The sequence below is a fragment of the Salvelinus sp. IW2-2015 genome, linkage group LG16 (assembly GCF_002910315.2).
Source record: "Salvelinus sp. IW2-2015 linkage group LG16, ASM291031v2, whole genome shotgun sequence".
Classification (NCBI taxonomy): Eukaryota; Metazoa; Chordata; class Actinopteri; order Salmoniformes; family Salmonidae; genus Salvelinus; species Salvelinus sp. IW2-2015.
In genome coordinates, this window is record NC_036856.1 from 41,285,268 (window position 1) to 41,307,657 (window position 22,390).

The 22,390-nt window shown below is 41.8% G+C and overlaps 1 protein-coding gene across 1 annotated transcript; it reads right to left on the bottom strand.

Annotated features, from left to right (window-relative positions):
* Nucleotides 1-251: 251 nt before the first annotated feature.
* Nucleotides 252-21,594, bottom strand: lmnb2 (lamin B2). The gene is made up of 12 exons (XM_024004915.2): nt 21,174-21,594; nt 17,334-17,470; nt 15,205-15,361; nt 12,712-12,837; nt 11,388-11,558; nt 9,418-9,543; nt 8,985-9,205; nt 7,602-7,830; nt 6,242-6,349; nt 5,951-6,070; nt 4,854-4,940; nt 252-3,486 (listed from the first exon to the last, which is right to left on the bottom strand). Exons 1-12 carry the CDS (start codon nt 21,375-21,377, stop codon nt 3,448-3,450), a joined length of 1,725 nt encoding a protein of 574 aa, XP_023860683.2. The 5' UTR covers nt 21,378-21,594; the 3' UTR covers nt 252-3,447.
* Between the last annotated feature and the right edge of the window lie 796 nt (nt 21,595-22,390).

The window sequence follows — 22,390 nt, forward strand, 5'->3', positions numbered from 1 at the left end:
AATTTCTTGTTTCTCCATTCGTTTTTTGGGGGTGGGGTCATTTGTGTGTTATATTGTACAGTTAGACATATAATACGTTGCTGGAGCCAGAAACACAAGCTTTTCACTGCATCTGCAGTGATTTGAAGTAATTACCACGTTACTACACTTCCTAGAGTGGGACCGATGACACAATACAACCCAGTTAGCAGTGTTRTTACTTAAGTACTTGTCTTTGATATATGGCACTCGAGTCAGAATAAATCAAACTATTAATATGGAAAACATTTATTATGATTTATGTATACAAAAAAAAAAAAAAGTTCAAAATTGTAAATGTAATAAATCAATAGCAGTACGACAAACACACATTTGGCATGCAACCTCCCTACCAGTCCTCTCAGAGTGATAAAGTTTAGGGTTTCGGTTTATCTGCGCATTTGACCCAAATATCAATTCACAATGTTTAGTATGGCTCAAAATGACTAAACCATGCTCTCCCGTGTTAACTGGATTTCCTCATTGTCCGTCCTTACCACCGCTACTATACAGTAAAAAGTACTACTAACAATATTTCTTAGCTTCTCCACTGGCTTAATAAATCCCAGCATCTAATGTGGTAAGGAGTGAACACTGAAAACCTGCCCTGAAAAACACCGTAGTCTCTCACATTTCACTTGCTACACATCTGTAACATASAACCTGATAATTTGGCAGTACTGTGAATACATACTGACATCACTGACTAACATTAATAGTAGTACTGTGTACTAACAGTAATGGTGTGTCTAAACCAAACAGTGCATGAAACTAAAAGCTGTCAAGAAGCCTAAGTAAAATATCACCAGTAATGGTGGTGGAATTCCTATAGAAAACACTTAGTAAAATGACCGTCACAGTTAAAAAGAGAGAGTCTGGATACCCTGTCTGCAGTGGATACGCAATTCCCAGGGTATCCAATCTTGAGTTCAATGGAAAATGCATCATTACTTCCATGCTTTTCAGTTACCGTGACCATTAAAAAAAATGTCAAAAAGCTCTGCCTGAAGCATAGCTATGCATTTATACTATAGACACTAATTTTGCTAAATATTTTTTGGGAGAATTAACACTTTATAGTCAAACACACACAAAAAATAGTTCTGCCATTTTAGACCCAAACTTGATCCATCTAAAGAGAACTCGAAAAAAACAAAAATTACAATAATCCTATCAAAATAATATTCAAATAAATGCAAAGCACTGCAATCAAATAGACATACAAAAATTATGTTTCCCAGGCCAATATTAAAACTATAAAAAAATCAAAGCAACATTGCATCTCTTTTTATTTGTTATAGTCACGACTATTGATCAAGTAAAAAAAAAAAATCAATAATCCAATTGCTCCTTCCTTCCAATTTCAAAGCCATGTTAAGAGATAACACTGCTTGAGTAGTAGAACTACTTCAACCGCTGAGATGTTGTAGCACAGCCAGCCACGAAGAACGGAAAATCAACGAGGTTTATAAGTGTTCAAATCCTGAGGTCTTTATAAAAATAAATAAAGGGGTGTGTCACTCAAAATGACAAAATTACATATTCGTTTCCTTACCCTGTAAGCAGTCTATGGACAAGGAACTGTATGTCATTTTGGGTTACTATCCCTTTAACTTGTCTACAACAAGTAGTTGTGTGGGACGAGAGTCGAGACAACAGATCCTCTCCACGCATTCAGGTATATTGCCATTAGAATCTTTTTCAATTCTATTTTGAAAATCCTAACTGCACCCGATCTCCATGAGAAAAAAAAAGGCAGATTCTCACCAATTGCATCTCATATTGCTGACTTGAAGTAGCACGACTACCGTTCATTCTAGGCACGACCATACATTCAAGTAGGTGCAAAAGGTAGAAAAGTTACATCTGGTTTAGTTTTAAAACAGAAACCCTACCATTAAATCGTAGTCGCATTTAAAATATGCACACTGTAGTTCTTACAGTCTACTTGTCTTGAGAAACATAATTTTCAAAAAGATACAAAATTCATGATTTATCATGTCAACAGCATCAGAATAAGACAACAGGTTGGAAACGTTCAGTCACCGTTTATACCAGTACACACCTGATTGAACATCAACTAATCACCAAGCCCTCAATGAGTTGAATCAGGTGAGTTTGTCTGGAGGAAAAACACATTTTTTTTGCTGTTGGGGGGGGGTACTCGAAGGACTGGAGTTGGGAAACGCTGCTTTATAGGATCAAGAGTGATTGCATGCCATGTTCTATCGTAACTCATCTTTGGCCTCATTAAGTCGCCATTGATGTAATTCTCTCCAAACCATAAAAGTACTATTGTGAGAAAGAGCAAAGTCTAAATCTATATTTCATTACGTTAAAAAATATACATTCCGCTGAAATTTTGAAACATTTCCAATTATAAAATTGTAGGCATCAATGCATTTTTAAAATATACCAATCCATTTAGTAGAATACGTAATCCTAGCATTTCCATCCTGTTGCTGTGATTTGCCAGACTAAAGCCAGTACATGAGCTAAGCGACAGCTGTCAGTTACAATCTACTACACATTTAAGGAACCAAAGATCACATRCACTCTGCCAATATGCTCGAGCCTGTAATGGAAACCACACTGAATAGTGCTCAGTTTCATAATAATAAAATGCCATTTAGCAGACTTTAATCCAAAGCGACTTAGTCATGCATGCATACATTTTTTATGTACAGGTGGTCCCAGAAAGCTTTGCAAGTGCCATACTCTACCAACTGAGCTACAGAGGATCATGTTGTGAAATGAAACATTGAAAAGGAGCGATATTCAGTGTGCAACGGATTCCAGGCTGACCATTCTCCCCCAAACTCCTTTTCGCCCTGCTGCCTCGATGGTGACAAGTTCATCGAATGAGCAATCGATTCAAATYCCACCACGGATAACTATGCCTCCCAAAAACATTCAACAATCCATTTAAACTTTTTTTTTTTAACAGACAATTGGTTAGGTTTAGGTCCAGCTTTTTCTCAACAGACGTGTCTAGGGTTAAAACGTATCCCATGCACACAGTYAAGTCCTTTCTGACAGGACAACAGCAAGCCTAATGCCAGTGTCCTCCGGTCCCGAGGGCTACTCTCATTGATTCATGTAGATTCAGTGGAATGTGGGATCATGTGGTAAARGACCAATCATTATTCTTTAAATCCAGAAGACTTCCAGCTGTCTGACTCAACATAATTGGGGCGGAGGGGGGCTGTAACTAACTTAGTGAATTCAGTCCTAAACTCAATGCATTTTTTTTTTGTCATGATTACTTGGATGTTAAAAACGGAGTGTTAAAAATATGGGCAGGCTCTTAAAATTGTCTTATAATATWAAAAAAATTATTAAAAACACAACACAGAATTATACAAAAAGATTTGAGTGGCTCTAGAAAAAGAAGCAGATTTTGTAGGAGAACAAACTATGGGAACTTCTTCACATGATTGAACATTCCCTGGAAGAGGCCTTTTCTCCCTGGAAGGAAACAAGGGTAAGATGTGAGACAAAACAATGTACCACTAAATGAATACTAGATGTTACATTAAAACAGCCATCTTAATCTAGTATAGACACATGAGGCACGTTTTTTATGTAGAAGGACTGGGAAGCTCAGTTCTGGCGAATTTAAGCGGACATTCTGCTCCGAAATGAGTACAAATAAAATMACGCTGACACCATCTAAAATATCATTTCCACCTCCAGAAAGGAGGCCAATAACATATGGCTAAAAAGCATTATCACCTGTAGCCTAACTGATGTAGCATAGTGACTATAAATACATAGGCAACCCCATGCTTCAACCCATCGACACTTACCCTATTGGACTAATCATTAGCCAGATTCCAAATTTGATCTTTTAACTAGTTGTCATTCGATTTATACATTTTATGTCCCCAAAAAAGCTGCATAAACAGTGAATATAATGTAGGCCTACCTGTTAGGGTAAACCCCCCCCCCCTTACCCTACAATTGACCAGTGTTACATTTAGCCCCACTCTCCCCTATGTACTCACAGCGAACTGCTGAGTAGTAACACGCTTAACCATGCCGCTGCTAAAAACTCCAGGTTTTAAAAAGGGTGCAGTTTGGACATATTTACAAGTTGCAAAAATAGAGTAGGAATGGAAAGCTGGGATCCCARTCTTTTTAATAAAGACCATTAAAACTTCTGCTTTCCCTGCAATTGTCAAGAATTGTTGTTTATTTATGTAACTAGACAAGTCAGTTAAGAAGAAAAATATTATTTACAATGACAGCCTATCGGGGAATAGCGGGTTAACTGTCTTGTTCAGGAGCAGAACGACAAATTTTTACCTTGTCAGCTCAGGGATTCGATCCAGCAACCTTTCGGTTACTGGCCCAACGTTCTAACCACTAGGCTACCTGCTGCCCCTGTGCCTTGACGGTTGTCAGAATGCAGGTTTCCCTCCCTARGGCACTCCTTAGTTGAATTCACCTCTAAAGGAATATTTATCTCGCATAGAACGGACAGCAAGCCGACGAGGTAAATACATTCTACTATGGGGTAGTCTGGTTGTTCTATCCATTACTCGTTATGTTTGCTGAGGAAAAGTAAAATGTGGACTGTTCTAGCGTCTTTAAAGTGCGCCTCGGCAGAAATATTTTTCTCATGTTCCTAATTTGTTTGGCCAGGTGTCAATGACTTTTCCCGTGGAGCAACGCCACAGCTAAATGACTGCAGGGGAAACACTGGGCACTCGTAACAGTGATAAATAACTATTTTTATAGTAAAAACACCAGATGGCAATAGCTCCAACTTCCCCTGACTGGGATAAGTTAATTATTGCCATTATGGATTCAATTCAAGGGAAATAATTTACTCTCAGTTCCTCCTCCTCGAAGTCATCGTCATCATCTCCATTCTCCACCTCCATCAACGTCTTGGTGACGGTTCTCTTAGCCACCTCCTGGACAGGAAGACAACAGCTCAATTAAWAATCTCTGCATAGGTCTTGTACTTATTCTGCCCTTTTCGCCCTCACCAAATATTTTGCACATCGCAATATTTGTAAAGGCTATTCAAATTGATATTATAATTCAGGACATGTAGCTAATGTCTGAGAAGAGTCAGAAACAAATATTGTACTTACAGTGCCTTCAGAAAGTATTCATACCCCTTGATTTTGTTGTGTTACAGCCTGAATTTAAACAGGATTAAATATTCTTTTTTTCTCTCACTTATCTACACYCAATACCCCATAATTACATAGTGAAAACATGTTTAGAAATTTTATTTTTTGAAATCTAATTTTAAAAAGCAATCACACCTGAGTTAATACATGTTAGAATCACATTTGGCAGAGAATACAGCAGTGTCTCTGGGTAATTCTTCAAGCTCTGTCAAGTTGGTTGTTGCTCATTGCTAGACAGCCATTTTCAAGTCTTGTCATAGATATTCAAGCCAATTTAAGTTAAAACTGTAACTAGGCCACTCGGGAACATTCAACATTGTCTTGGTATGCATCTCCAGTGTATATTTGTCCTTGTGTTTAAGGTTTTTCTTCTGCTGAAAGGTGAATTTATGGATATGCTTGTTCTTGCTAATGACATGTAGCCATCACCATGCTTGAAAATATGAAGTGGTACTCAATGACGTGTTGGATTTGCCCCAAACGGTTTTTATTCAGGACCTAAAGATAATTTCTTTGCCACATTTGTTACAGTTTTACTTAAGTTCCTTATTGCAAACAGGATGCATGTTTTGGAATATTTGTATTCTTACAGGCTTCCTTCTTTTCACTCTGTCATTTAGGTAAGTATTGCGGAGTAACTACAAGGTTTCCTTCCTCCCCAGCAACTGAGTTAGGAAGGACACCAGTTTTTTTTTTTTTGTGACTGGGTGTAATGAAGCGAGGCATTGGTGAATTCTTTATGAAGGCACTGTAGGGGTGCGTCCCCCCCCCCATGCTCCACTCACCTCTCCGTCAGAGTTCACAAGGATGGTGGTGATGTCGTCCCCGGTGCCCCAGGAGGCCTGGCTCTTCCACAGCAGGTCAGAGGGTGGGCTGTGAGACACACCTGCGTCTGAGCCCCACACCTACAACAGGACATCACACAGAAAGATGAAATGAGGACTATGTTCAACACCAGGGGAAGGCGAATCAAATTGTTACAAATGTGCATTTACAAACTCTTGTTACTTGGGTGAATTTAGTTGCTATATACATAAAGAAGAACAGRCATAGACTGACTGAGAAGTGCTGCTTACCGTGACAGTCTTGCRAGCCTTGAGGACAAACTTGGGGGAGAACTTGTAGGTGATCTCCTCTCCTTCTCCAATCTGCCTCTGCAGCCTCCAGCTACCTAGAGACTGGTCCTATAGACAGTGTGTTTTAAACCCCGTTGCTTTCACCAATCCTAATAACATGCAATGAATTATTGATTACTTCACGGCAGTGAAGTATCAGAGAAGTTGTAATATTGAATTGTAATATGTAATTGCAGTGTTGTAGCATTCGAGTCGGACTCGAGTCTCAATTTTCACGACTTTAGACTCAACTTGGACACGACTATCGGTGACTCGGACTTTCCTTCCTGTGACTTGTATTTGCACTTGGACTGAACAGGCTACTATGATAAACAGAATATTAGCAGCACTGGGTGGGCAGAGTAGCGAGGGTTCTGTTCTCCAGCAGGGGAAAGGACACGCAGCTCCAGCACACACAGTCTACATCAGCTGGTGGGCTGCGTGGGAGCAAGCGATCAGTGTGGGCAGACAGGCTCCGTCTCGAATCATAGGCTACACGTCGTACAAGRGACTCGCTTGCTTCCCCGTAACCACCAGTCACCAGCCTACTATTTAGCTTTGCCTGGTTAAGAAACACAAACMCCTTTACGAAATTGAAAACAATAGTATTGAGTTTAAAAGTAAAAAAAAACAGTCTAGCTACTGTCGCTCTCCCTTTAGGTCTGAAATGTAGGTAATCTTTGAATTTGTCATCTCGCTCTACCCGCTCACTTTCGCTCTAGAATAAAACATTTACAGAAATATCAGTGTGCGACTGCAAAAAGTAGCCGAGAGCCGGTAATTATTTGTGCAAATTATAAATCTGGTCAATCTGACAGGAGCAATAGCCAATTCCGTCTAGAGACCATTCATCCATTCAAAACAGCATTACTGATTTGACATAACTATTGAACATAAAAATTAAATATTTGTGTAAACCTGTATATGAAGGACTTGTGTTTCATAGGCTATTGCATATTGAAGGCAATTATGACGTAAACCGAATTATTCGTTTTGCTTTCAAACGTTGAATTTTTTATTTGCACATCAACCAATATTAATGTGGTATTTTTTGTTCAAATCAGACCCAGAGACTCAGACTTCAGCCATTGCGACTCGTGACTCAATTATTGACGACTCGGAACTTAGCCATAGGGAATCGTGACTCAATTATTGACGACTCGGAACTTAGCCATAGGGAATCGTGACTCAATTATTGACGACTCGTTACTTAGCCATAGGGAATCGTGACTCGACCTCGAGGTTTAGTGACTCGACTACAACACTAATTGTAATTCTGAAGAGTAGTAATATGTACTTTTTTTTGAGTAGCTAACGGTACCTTGTCTGAGTCGTTCTTGAGGGTGACACACTTGCCCTCCAGGTCAGTCTCCTCGATGGTGACGCTGCCGATGGCCTCGGCCTCCTGGTTGACGTGGACCTGAGGAACGACCACTGACTCTTCCTGCAGCTCCACGCGCTTCCTCTTGGCCCAGGAGGAGCGGGAAGAGCTTGTGCCCATGGCGCGGGACACTGTCACACGGCCGGACGGGCTGGGGGACAGCTTCAGTCTGTGGGAGGAAGAGGAGGAAAAACAGGAGGAGGGGYAAATGGAGTAGAAGGAAACGTGAGTCATCCATTACTTGTATCCCCACTACTTTAATCAAGAAAACAAATACCTACTGTATTGTGGAGCAAGACATTGTTTTACTAGTCAACCTTTAGTCTTCTGCTCTCCACTCCAGTAGTCTGTCTGGCGCCAGCTGACTGACTGGCTTCACTCAGGGTCTCTCAACCACCTGCCTTCAAATACTGCTTATGACATTACGTCATAGACATCTATCCAGCAGCACCTGGATAAGCCTGCCTAAACCTTTCACTTGGGTGCCTGCTGAACTACTCACAGGTAAAAGAGAGGCATAACATTTGGGGGAGAAACAGGTGTCAGCTTGAGAGGCCTGTTTCAATTTAGCTAGTTGTTTACCCTTCTGCTCTAGCCTGGGGGATATTCTCTAGCCTGGAGGGTCAGTGACAAACCGGAACAGAGAAGGGGGATTATTTGACCATGCTGGTCATTTATGAACATCTTGGCCATGTTGTGTTATAATCTCCACCCGGCACAGCCAGAAGAGGACTGGCCACCCCTCATAGCCTGGTTCCTCTCTAGGTTTCTTCCTAGGTTCTGGCCTTTCTAGGGAGTTTTTCCTAGCCACCGTGCTTCTACACCTGCATTGCTTGCTGTTTGGGGTTTTAGGCTGGTTTTCTGTACAGAACTTTGCGACATCAGCTGATGTTAGAAGGGCTATATAAATAAATGTTATGATTTGAACAATTTGAATTATTGCCATATTTATTAGTCTACCTGTTTAGTGTAACAGGACGAATGCAGTTTGACTTGTTCCAGCAGCTTGCCAACAACAACATTACAGACGGACAGAGAGAGACTGCTGCATCCCTATAACAAGTGAGGAATGTACCGGCTGGAATTCACTGAGTGATGTGGAACTTCTCAGGCAGGTGTTGAAGGAATGCACTGCTCATCTGTCTGTTGTCCAAATCTAACAACTAGTTTGCAAGATGCAATGATGGCTAAAAGTTTTTTTAAATATGTTTTATAACTTTAAAAAAACATCAGCTTTCACCTGTTCTCTATGGATGAGTGAAGTCAGTCAGTCAGTCAGTCAGTCAGTCAGTCAGTCAGTCAGCTCGTCCATCCCATCCTCACCTGTCCTCCTCTCCCTCCAGCAGTTTCCTGTAAGCGTTGATCTCCATGTCCAGGGCCAGTTTGACGTCCAACAGCTCCTGGTACTCGTTCAGCTGCTGCTGCATACGCTCCCTCATCTCAGCCATCTCCCTCTCCTTCAGGTCCATCTGCCTGCGGTGCTTGTCCCTCTCTCCAGCCACCAGGTCCTCAAGCTCACGCACACGCTCCTCATTGGCAGAGGCCTACACATGGAGGGATGGGGCTAGTTAGAAAATTACATTACAAATCGATAGTAAAATTACAAAATAAGGACAGTTCAAGGAAGTACAACGTAATTGCAGTAGATGGCTATCTGGAAGTAAATAATCAAATTGTGTTTAATAAAAGTTTACAGACGACCAGATAGATGAGCAACAGTACGTTCAGGTTATGAGGTGTGTGTGTGTGTGTGTACCTGTTTCTGCAGGGCAGAGAGCTGGTAGGCCAGGCTCTCGATCCTCATATGAGCCTCCTGCAGTTCCTCCCGAGCTGTGCTCACCGCCTTGTCATTCAGCTCAGACGACACCTTGGCATTATCCAGCTAAACAGAGGGGGTGGGGGGTGGCGGCAGAGAACAAAACATGTCATTTACACTCCTGCCCGGCCGGAACTACAGACAAAAGGACCAAACAGCAGTATCAAATGTACTTGTCACAGATACATGATAAATATAGTATGAAATTTACTTGTTTTGCAAGTAACATCCCCCCACCCCCCTCACTTTCATAGCAAATTATAAATCATTATGGCAGTATTTCCCAATGTGTCCCGCAGGACTGCATACAGTGCATTTGAAAAGTATTCAGACCCCTTCTTCCACATTTTGTTACGTTACAGCCTTATTCTAAAATTGATGAAATGACTGGCCTCCAAGCCAAACTGAGCAATCGGGGGAGAAGGGCCTTGGTCAGGGAGGTGACCAATACCCGAGGGTCACTGGCAGAGCTCCAGAGTCCCTCTGTGGGGATGAGAGAACCTTCCAGAAGGACAACCATCTCTGCAGCACTCCACCACAGGCCTTTAGGGTAGAGGGGCCAGACGGAAGCCATTCCTCAGTAAAAGGCACATGACAGCCCACTTGGAGATTGTCAAACGGCACCRAAAGACTCAGACCATGAGAAACAAGACTCTCTAGTCTGATGAAACCAAGACTGAACTCTTTGGCCTGAATGCCAAGCGTCACATCTGAAAGAAACCTGGCACCATCCATACGGTGAAGCMTGGTGCTGGTAGCATCATGCTGTGGGGATGTTTTTCAGRGGCAGGGACTGGGAGACTAGTCAGGATCGAGGGAAAGATGAACGGAGCAAAGTACAGAGAGATCCTTGATGAAAACCTGCTCCAGAGCATTCAAGATCGCAAACTAGGTCAAAGGTTCATCTTCCAACAGGACGACCCTAAGCACACAGCCAAGACAACACAGGAGTGGCTTTGGGACAAGTCTCTGAACATCCTTGTGTGGCCCAGCCAGAGCCCGGACTTGAACCCGATCGAARATCTCTGGATAGACCTGAAAATAGCTGTGCAGCGACACTCCCCATCCAAACCTGACAGAGCTTGAGATGATCTGCAGAGAAGAAGGGGAGAAACTCCCCAAAGACAAGTGTGCCAAGCCATACCCAAGAAGACCCGAGACCGTAATCGCTGCCAAAGGTGCTTAAAAGTACTGAGTAAAAGGTCTGAATACTTACATAAATGTGATAATATTTTTTTTAAATTACATATACATTTACCAAAATTTCTAAAAATCTGTTTTGCTTTGACACTATGGGATATTTTGTGTAGATTGATAAGGGGYAAAAACGATTTAATCCATATTGGAATTAGGCTGTAATGTAACAAAATGTGTTAAAAGTCAAGGGCTCTGAATACTGTCCAAATGCACTGCATTTCTGTTGCAGCAAAAGCACAACTGATGATTCAACTAAAATCAATGCTCAGGCTGCCACCTAGTTCCACCGGGCTGCCACCTAGTTCCACCGGGCTGCCACCTAGTTCCACCGGGCTGCCACCTAGTTCCACCGGGCTGCTCACCTAGCACCTGGCTGCTCACCTTAGTTCCACCGGGCTGCCACCTAGTTCCACCGGGCTGCCACCTAGTTCCACCGGGCTGCCACCTAGTTCCACCGGGCTGCCACCTAGTTCCACCGGGCTGCTACCTAGTTCCATCAGGCTGCTACCTAGTTCCATCAGGCTGCTACCTAGTTCCATCAGGCTGCTACCTAGTTCCATCAGGCTGCTAACTAGTTGTAGGAAAGGATGGCCTAGGGGTGTAAGGCTAGTTTCTTAAAGGTCAAAGAAAGGTCATACAATGGCCATAAACCCCTAGCCTTACAGATATAAAAGGTTTAGGGTGGGAAGCACGGGGTCAGACATCATACATACCTTGGCCTGGAAGGTGTTGCCCAGCTCCTCCTTGTAGATGGTGACTTGTTCCTCATGCTGCCTGCGCAGGTCCTGCAGAGCCTGAGCCAGTTGGAACGTGTAGTCCTGGGTCACCCCACTGTCCACCTCCACGGTACGCTTCTCGCGACGTCGACGTGTTTCACGTACCTCCTACACACACACACACACACGAGGGTCACCAAGCCAGTCATACAGGTGGTCCCGTTACATGGCTAGTATGCTTGCACATGCCCAGGTGTAAAGATGTACAGCTTTTATATAAATTGGTTTGTGCAGAAAAGGAGGCGTGTGAATCACAGTTGTAGCTTTTGTTCTTTTGCATTTCACTGTGTGTGTGTGTGTGTGTGTGTGTGTGTGTGTGTGTGTGTGTATTTGAATCCACAGCAGCTGTAGGACTTTATACACCGAGTATACAAAACATTAAGAACATCTGCTCTTATGACAGACGGACCCGGTGAAAGCTACGATCCTTTATTGATGAAAGGTAGGAGACAGGTTAAAGAATAATTTTTAAGCTTTGTGACATGGATTGTGTATGAGTGCCATTCAGAGGGTGAATGGGCAAGACAAAAGATTTAAGTGCCTTTGAACGGGGTATGGTAGTAGGTGCCAGGCGCACCGGTTTGTGTCAAGAACTGCAACATTGCTGGGGGTTTTTCACYCTCAAGTTTCCCGTGTGTATCAAGAATGYTCCACCACRAAAAGAACATCCAGCCAACTTGACACAATTGTGGGAAGCATTGGAGTCAACATGGGCCAGCATCCCTGTGAAACGCTTCMCGACACCTTGTAGAGTCCATGCCCCCAATGAATTGAGGCTGTTCTGAGGGGGAAAAGGGGAAGGTGTTCCTCATGTCTGGTATACTCAGTGTACAGGATTAAGTTGGCCCGATGTTACAGTTTCTAAAATGTGACATTTATTTACCTGCTGGGGCTTTAAATCAATAAATAATAGTGTTAGTAGGTTTTTAGTGCAGTACGTGGTACTTATTTGTCATTCATTTTTTATTTAACTAGGCAAGTCAGCTGAGAACAAATTCTTATTCACAATGACGGCCTACACCGGCCAAACCCGGACGACGCTGGGCCAATTGTACGCCACCCTATGGGACTCCCAATCCCGTCCGGATGTGATACAACCTGGAATTGAACCAGGGTCTYTAGTGACGCCTCTAGCACTGAGATGCAGTGCCTTAGAACGCTGTGGCCACTCAGGAGCCATTTACCTGAGGGCCCCCCCAATGAATAGCGTTGCCCCACCCTGGGCAAACAGTGATGATGTTATCGCTATCTGTCCACACACCTCGTCAAACATGCTCTTCCTGAACTGCAGCTCCTCCGTCAGGCTCTGGCAGCGGTTCTCCAGATCCACTCTCATCAGAGTCTCGGTCTCCAGCTGCTTCTTAGCTACAGAATGGGCATCTTCAGCCTGGAAACACAAGATATGGTGCGTAAGAACAAAGGTCTGACCTGTGTGTGTATCCTAACCTTGCGGCAACATGGTAGCGTGTGTGTGTGTGTATGTCTTAACCTTGCGGCAACATGGTAGCGTGTGTGTGTGTGTGTGTGTGTGTGTGTATCCTAACCTTGCGGCAACATGATAGCGTGTGTGTGTGTGTGTATTAGAGGTCGACCGATTAATCGGAATGGCCGATTAATTAGGGCCGATTTCAAGTTTTCATAACAATCGKTAAAAATAAAAWAWWWWWRTTTTATTTAACTAGGAAGGTCAGTTAAGAACATATTATTTTCAATGACYGCCTAGGAACAGTGGGTTAACTGCCTTGTTCAGGGGCAGGACGACAGATTTTTACCTTGTCAGCTCGMGGATTCAATCTTGCAACCTTTACAGTTAACTAGTCCAACGCTCTAACCACCTGCCTCTCATTGCACTCCACGAGGAGTCTGCCTGTTACGCGAATGCAGTAAGAAGCCAKGGTAAGTTGCTAGCTAGCATTAAACTTATCTTGTAAAAAACAATCAATCATAATCACTAGTTAACTACACATGGTTGATGATATTACTAGTTTATCTAGCGTGTCCTGCGTTGCATATAATCGATGCGGTGCGCATTCGCAGAAAAGGGCTGTCTTTGCTCCAACGTGTACCTAACCATAAACATCAATGACTTTCTAAAATCAATACACAGAAGTATATATTTTTAAACCTGCATATTTAGCTAAAAGAAATCCAGGTTAGCAGGCAATATTAACCAGGTGAAATTGTGTCACTTCTCTTGCGATCCTTGCACGCAGAGTCAGGGTATATGCGCTAATAATAAACGTTTTGTTTTCGAAATTATAGTTTCCGGATTCGACCAATATTAATGACCAAAGGCTCGTATTTCTGTGTGTTATTATGTTATAATTAAGTCTATGATTTGATATAGCAGTCTGACAGAGCGATGGAGCGCAGCAGGCTTGTAAGCATTCATTCAAACAGCACTTTCGTGCGTTTTGCCAGCAGCTCTTCACTGTATAGCTTCCGTCCCTCTCCTCGCTCCAGGTTGGAGCGAGGAGAGGGACGGAAGCTATACTGTTACACTGGCAATACTAAAGTGCCTATAAGAACATCCAATAGTCAAAGGTATATGGAATACAAATCGTAGAGAGAAATAGTCCTATAAATACTATATTAACTACAACCTAWAACCTCTTACCTTTGAATATTGAAGTCTCGTGTTAAAAGGAACCACCAGTTTTCATATGTTCTCATGTTCTGAGCAAGGAACTTAAACGTTAGCTTTCTTACATGGCACATATCGCACTTTTACTTTCTTCTCCAACACTTTTTTTTGCATTATTTAAACCAAATTGAACATGTTTCATTATTTATTTGAGGCTAAATAGATTTTATTGATGTATTATATTAAGTTAAAATAAGCGTTCATTCAGTATTGTTGTAATTGTCATTATTACAAATAAATAAAAATCGGCCAATTAATCGGTATCGGCTTTTTTGGGTCCTCCAATAATCTGTATCGGCGTTGAAAAATCATAAATCGGTCAACCTCTAGTGTGTATCCTAACCTTGCAGCAACATGATAGCGTGTGTGTGTGTGTGTATATATCCTAACCTTGCAGCAAAATGATAGCGTGCGTGTGTAAATCCTAACCTTGCAGCAACACGATAGCGTGTATGCTCAGTCTGACTCACCAAAGTGTGTATGCGTGTGTGAACGTACTTTACAAATAATATGACTCACTTCCCCAATGTTCATATATAGCCCATAACAGTTACGTAACTAACGACAACCATCTCTACCAACTTTCAATTGGGTCATTTCCGTTCAGTTTGCCCCTTGTGGTTGCCCAACCCCCAGGAATAAACCTCCATCCTTAACAGAAGAAACAGACTGTATGGCGAGTAGCAGGCAGGTGTGAGTAAAACAGGCAATCCAGATAAGGCTACTACCAGGCTAGAAATATTGTGCGTGGGATTCCCTTTTGTCCTTCTAAGTAAAAGCACAGACCATGTTGGTAGAAAATCAGACAGGGCTGTGTGACGTAACGGAAGCCCGTCTACCAGGCTAGAAATACAGTGCACGGCCTTGGACTCGTTTTGGTCTCACCAGTAACACTTTAGACTGTGTTTATGTGGTCCTCTGTAGATCAGTTGGCTAGAGCACGGCGCTTGCAACGCCAGGATAGTGGGTTCGATTCCCGGGACCACCCATATGTAAAACATGTATTTATTCATGACTAAGTCGCTTTGGATAAAAGCATCTGATAAATGGCATTTTATTATTATTTTATAACCAGTGTCGTGAAAGTGAAAGTGTAAAAGGTAGAGAAACCTTGGCTAACTGGGCCTTCAGGTCGGCAACCTCCGCAGACAGGTTTCCATTCTCACTGAGGGCCGTGGCCAGGTTTGCTTCACTCTTGTTGAACTGGGCCTCAAGGTCCTTGGCCCGAGCCATGGCAAGAGCCAGGTCGCCATCTTTCTTTTTCAGACTGAGGAGATGGAGAACAAAAACAGACACTGTGAGACCACGTGCATTTATTTTCATAATATAAAAACAGTAACCTAGAGGAAAGTGTCCATAAGTACCATTTCCATTCAAACCAAAGAGATCTTAAGACTGAAATTTGTTTAACTTTTGCCAATTTCCAACCAACTGTTTGATATATTAAAGCGTGTTTCTTGTCCCTAATCTGATTTCACAGAAAAGGCACCGAAATCTCAGCACTTCTCCCACTTCTTTTGTGCTGTACAGCAGCAACCAACAGAAAAAAGGATCACGACTGTATAGCTACACATTAAACATTGCTTTAAAGAGAAGCATGCCCACAAGACCGATAAAGAGGATATTTCTTCAGTGGTTAGCAGCAGTAACCAAGAGAGTCAGTGCTTTAGAAACTAACTTCCTGTCCACAAAAGTGTTAATTAGCAACCATGTAAACAATGATCAACACAAGTGTCTGGCACTTTTTGAGGAACAGGCGTAAAATCTGCCCCAAGCATCAAACCAACTGCCTTAACAAGTAATTAAAAAACAGCTTGGCTGAAATCCCCTCACCCGAGTCTCCCACCTAGCATCTGACCAGGGAGAAATAGGATTAGTTTTAAGATTAAGTGAACCAGGTTTATACTAACAGCAAGAGTAATTGGGAATCAATACTACTAGGCGTCTCCACAGAATGACCCTGCTCATGGAGTTAAGCGAAGTGAATAAGATCATGTGAGGGTTTATAATTTGGAGTTTACTCTGACTAGGATAATAACATATACACAACACAGGATTGGATTCCATTCYATTGAAGGGAGTCAATTCAGGAAGTAAACTAAAATTCCAATTCAATAATTGAAAAAAAAAAACAGCCATCTATTTTCAATGACTTCTTACTTGTGACGTAATATATTAAAGTAAATGCTATGCATTTCAAACATTTATTTTTTAAAGTTTAAATTAAAAACACTTCCCGAATTGACTACCTTCAATTCAAATTGACCCCAACCCTGCCAACCCTGKCAGGGCCATAAAACAGTTGCTCTGAAGGGAGATTAGCAACATCTGGCAGTGAAAACGCATTCTGTAGGATTAGAAACAATCTGAGATATTAAATAAACAATTTGGGTTGGAGCGTAGAACTTMCATCTTAAACAACTAACGTTAGCCACAGATTATGTCCTACTGTCATACATAAGTTAACACACAGCATTTTTGTAGGACAGGAATTTGCAGCTTGTCATATAACACAAKTATTTTGTGTAACAGACTGTAAAGGAATGCGTGTAGCATGTCAAAGGAATGTGTGCAGGACGTCATAAAGGAATTGTGTAGCAAGTGATTAAGCAGGGTTCCCCAACTGGCGGCCCGCAGTTCTCTGAGCAAAACTACATTAAAATAACTTTTTTTTGGGGGGGGGGGGCTGCTTAATGATCAGCATCCAAGTGATTTTAATTTTGGAAATCTGTTCCAAAGTATTCCATGCATAATAGAGAGATGTACAGTACCAGTCAAAAGCTAACACAAACCCTTGAATGAGAAGTTTTGTATATTTTTTGTTGTTGCTATTTTCTACATTGTAGAATAATAGTGAAGACATAAAAACTATGAAATAACACATATGGATTCATGTAGTAACCAAAAAATCAAAACATTTTATATTTGAGAATCTTCAAAGTAACCACCCTTTGCCCAAATGACAGCTTTGTACACTCTTGGCATTTTGTCAACCAGCTTGGCCCACAGCTGAATCTAGTTGATGATCCCTGTCAAAGGATTGCGTGTAGAATGTCATACAACCAACACAAAGATTTCCTACCACAGTCAAACGGAATGGAATGTACATCTTGTCATGTTGGCCTACAATTCAACCATTTCCTCTTCCAGAGTGAGAGGAATGTGCAGCCTTTCCCATTGAATAACACACTTTTCAGACAGACTCCAAATCTTGGGTATCAGTGGGTGTTATTACTTACTTCCTGGTCACCTCCTCCACATCAGAGTTGGCCTTGCCCAGGTCTATCTGAAGCCTGGCCCTCTCCCTGGCCGTCTCATCCAAAACACGCCGCGCATCCGCTAGCTCTGCCTCGTACAGGGTCTTAATCCCAGTCACCTGGTGCAGAGAGGGAGCACACACACAAATCACAGTTTGTCACATGCGCCAAATACAWCAGGTGTATACTTTACCGTGAAATTATTTCTTACGAGCCTTTCAACAATGCAGAGTTTATTTTTTAAATAGTAACACAAGGGTAATAAAATACACAAGAATGGAGCTATATACAGYAAGTACCAGATCAATGTGGAGCTATATACKGGYAGTACCAGATCAATGTGGAGCTACATACAGGAAGTACCAGATCAATGTGGAGCTATATAACAGGGTGTACCAGTATCAGATCAATGTCGAGCTATATACAGGGTGTACAGATAATGAGAAGCTATATACAGGGAGTACAGTACCAGATCAATGTGGAGTTATATACAGGGTGTACAAATCAATGTGGAGCTATATAGAGAGAGTACAAGATCAATGTGGAGCTATATACAGGGAGTACCAGTACCAGATCAATGTGGAGCTATATAGAGGAGTACCAGTACCAGATCATGATGGAGCTATATAGAGGGAGTACCAGTACCAGATCAATGTGGAGCTATATAGAGGGAGTCAGTACCAGATTCAATGTGAGCTATATAGAGGAGTACCAGTACAGATCAATGTGGACTATATACAGGGAGTACAGTACCAGATCAATGTGGAGCTATATAGAGGGAGTACAGTACCAGCAATGTGGAGCTATATAAGAGGAGTACAAGTCAGATCAATGTGGAGCTGATATGAGGGAGTGACATACATGATAATGTGGCAGCTATATACAGAGAGTACCAGTACCAGATCAATGTGCAGCTATATACAGGGTGTACCAGATCAATGTGGAGCTATATACAGAGAGTACCAGTACCAGATCAATGTGGAGCTATATACAAGGAGTACCAGATCAATGTGGAGRTATATACAGGAAGTACCAGTACCACATCAATGTGCAGAGGTACGAGGTATTTGAGGTAGACATGTACATGAAGGCAGAGTAAAGTCATTAGGCATCAGGATAGATAAGAGTAAAATAAAGAACAGAGTAGCAGCAGAAAATGAGTATGTATGTGTGTTTGTGTTGTGTATGTATGCGTGTTTGTGTTGTGTATGTATGCGTGTTTGTGTTGTGTATGTATGCGTGTTTGTGTTGTGTATGTATGCGTGTTTGTGTTGTGTCGGGTATGAATGTGTGTGGGTTGTGTGCGAGTGTCAATGAAGTGCGTGCGAGTGAGTATATATATATATATATCTAGTGAATGTGCGTAGGGTCAGTGCAGATAGTTGGGGTACTATTAAATAGACTATTTAGCAGTCTTATGGCACACAGGCTGTCAGTCACGAGCTGTGCCCGGTCAGAAGGCTGTACTATCCAGCATTCCACAGATTTCCCCCCTCATACATAACAGACTGCGGGCGTGGCTTGCTTTACAATTCCCAAAACGAAAGGATTGGTGTTAACAGGGTTATTCACTCGGTTATAAAAATTGTTTATATCTAAAACTGGTAATTAAAAACATGTTTGAAGAGATGTATAACTTTGTCTGGAACGCCACTTTCTTTGCAGAGACACTAACTCATTCCATTATCAAATACAAACTAAAATCATAACGAAGACTTTCAAGAAACCATCTGACATGCATCAACCTAGTTTTCCCAAAACATCAATATTTGCATACTAAGTTGTTTAGCAATGCATGTTGCCTCAAGCTGTGCAAATCACAACAGGCATGTTTAATATAAAAACAGGCCGGGAGAAAGTAACAGTTACAGATTCAAAACTTTGAAAAGGCGCCCCCCCCCCGGGCCACTCCCATCTGGAACTTTGACTCTGCACAGCCCCGGCAGCCCAACACATATATCTGAACAATACCCAGGCGTTGCACAACACTCCCCTCGGCTGGAAACAGGGCTGTGTCTCTTTACAGTTTGGCTCAAGTCCAGACAATGATCCCATTCTGGGGTCTGTTCAGTAGACAGAGCGCAAGTCAAAGCCCTTCTTAGTGGCTGAGATTTTCTACATAACCACTACGTAACAGTGATAGAATGTAGTAGCTAGATGAGCTGAAAGGTGCTTCATAACCTAGCAATGAACAGGTGTACGAGCTGAAAGGTGCTTCATAACCTAGCAATGAACAGGTGTACGAACTGACAGGTTAGGAAGCACCTTTGACATATAACGTTGTAGACAGGTGTACCTAGCAACTACCATACATCAACAGTAACCACAACCACTCAACTCATAGCTAGCTCAATTCATTTATCCGCTCCCCCATTTGTATGCTTTCTAGGAAACGTGGTGAAATAGTTATCAATGTAATCCTCTGCACTGAAGTGAACTTGAAGTCATTCAGGAGCTCTGAGACTGAAGCTGTCAAATAAATCAGACTAAGGAACTGTACAGCAAATTGCACATACGGTACACATTTCTACATGATAGGAATCCCACAGAAGATGTGGATTTCATGCTGCACTGGGAATAACAATAATAAATGCCGATGGCGGTGCAACAAACATCAGGGTAAAAACAAAACCACCTGGATAGCTCTAAGTGGCAGATTGTAACTGCTAATGTGATGTTCCATTAGCTGTTGCAGAACAGGTACTGTTTGGCGCAGAACAGAGAATATGACCAACCTTAGCAATACGATCTTCGTTCTAGATTCGGCCAAACACGCATCTTAAAAATGGCCATGTCCAGCTGCAGGTGTTTGGTTTGAATGTTTAGTGATTAAAATAAATGTTTTGCTCCATGAATTAATCCAACAAAATGTATGCCGCCATCTTGTCTATTTAAAATATTCTCTCATTGACAGATAAGTGCACCCACCTACACCTGTCTCGATAAATGAGAGAAGATTTTAAATAGACAAGATGAAGGCGTACACATTGTTGGACTACTTCATGGAGCAACATTTTTTATTCCTTTTGGTGGTCGAAAATTGTCTGTGCTACACCAAACAGTAACGCACCTATCCTGTAATGGGTAATATAACTGAACATCAAATAGCCGGCTACTATCTGCTGACTAGGACAGAGCCAACTTTGGTTAGTTTACCCCATCTACCAAGCAATGTACTAATCTTGGACTTTATTTTTTTTTTAAGGTCAGATTTGTTAATTTGAGTTTAATCAAAACAACCAGGTTCCCSTCCAAAATAACAAAAATAATCGCGGGAGTTTCGAACACCCAAAACTTGTTTTCCTAGCTGGCTAATCGTACATACAATGTAGGCAAGACAGCTAGCTACCATGCAAGCGGGACTAGCCTCACGAGTCTTATAGTTGCTAACTATATGATTCACCGGGAATGAGCAAGATGACTAGTGAATTATTACAATGAAACAATCGTCTCAATGATTGATACAATGTAGCTATGGCGAGACAGTAACTGGACAAATTCTTTGGAAGAGTACAATGTTACCTACAAGTTAAGTACCTACAAACTTGCTAATCAGCTAACGTTAGTTTCAGCCAAGGCCCGTGAGAATTGCAGCCAAGCCAACAAATCAAACTGCTCGAAAAATGTACAAACTGACAGACCACAAGTTAGTTATCGGTGTGTTCCATTAACCAGTTCGATTTGTTAACTAGATTGTTGTGCTACCGGTAACTTAGTAGCTAATTATCTTACTAGCTAGTTAAATGCTAACGTTAGCTAACTACCGGTAATTAACGTTATAGGGTTAGCTAGCAGCATAGAGATTTAATGGTTCAAAATTACCTCGCGTGTAGTGACTGATTCCTTTTCAGAGACCTTAACCATAAGCCGGTCATTTTCTAGCTCTAGTGACCGGACTCGGTCGATGTAAACGGCAAGCCTGTCGTTCAAATGTTGCAGGTCTTGTTTTTCCTGGAGGCGCGATATCCTAGTCGGGGAGAGCGGGGTTCCAGCAGGCGCGGCGCGGCTTGGGGTTGCAGTGGCCATGATTCTTCAAGTTTTACTCCACTCTGTAATGTTTTCAAACTTGTTTTTTTTCTTCCTATACCCGATCGCCACGCACTTGTTGTTTTGAGGTCAAAAAAAGCTGTTTAGTTACAACCTAAACGAGTTTGTTTGATGAATGAAATCTGCAGTCTACTACCAAGACATGTAGCTAAATTTCTTCCAATTTTGAAAGACCTCGCCAAAACAAAATGGCCGAACTTCACGCGGACCGCGCCAAAAYGAGAGTTGAGTTTTTCTCATAGACTTAGATAAACATCGCATTTGTCCGAAAACAACTTTTAACCTTTTATTTAAAGCTTTTTCAACAAGTTGTCCCCTTTTCTTTTTTTATATCAGATGGTCCAGTACCATCCTCAGACAATTGCTTTCATTTTATGCAATTCTCATTTCTGGAAAAGGCTTAAAATAAAGGTTCATATCTAGGTCATGTGACATGATAGTCCAAACCACAGGGCCCTAATTATGGCATCTGTCAGCATGTGCAGCGCCATTTAGGTGGTGGGCCGAAGCTGCAAGACTTGAACATTCTTATGATGTGTTGGCACAGTTAATTCTTGCACATTTTCTCATAAAAAAAATATATTTCACTCTGTCTGCTCAGGCAAATTAGCCAAACTGCTAAACTTTGAACCAATCAGAACTCCCGTACATACCCCTCGTGATGAAGGCAGCCAATGGCCTGCTTCTATTTAGGATGTAAACACAGCCTAAAATGAAAAGTCGAGCTGCTTTCTGTATGTATTTATTATTTATTTATTTAGCTCCTTTGCACCCCATTATTTCTATTTCTACTTTGCACCTTCTTCCACTGCAAATCTACCATTCCAATGTTTTACTTGCTATATTGTATTTACCTCGCCCCCATGGCCTTTTTTTGCCTTTACCTCCCTTATCTCACCTCATTTGCTCACATTGTATATAGACTTATTTTTCTACTGTATTATTGTAGCTATGGCGAGATAGTAACTATGTTTTTTTTACTCCATGTGTAA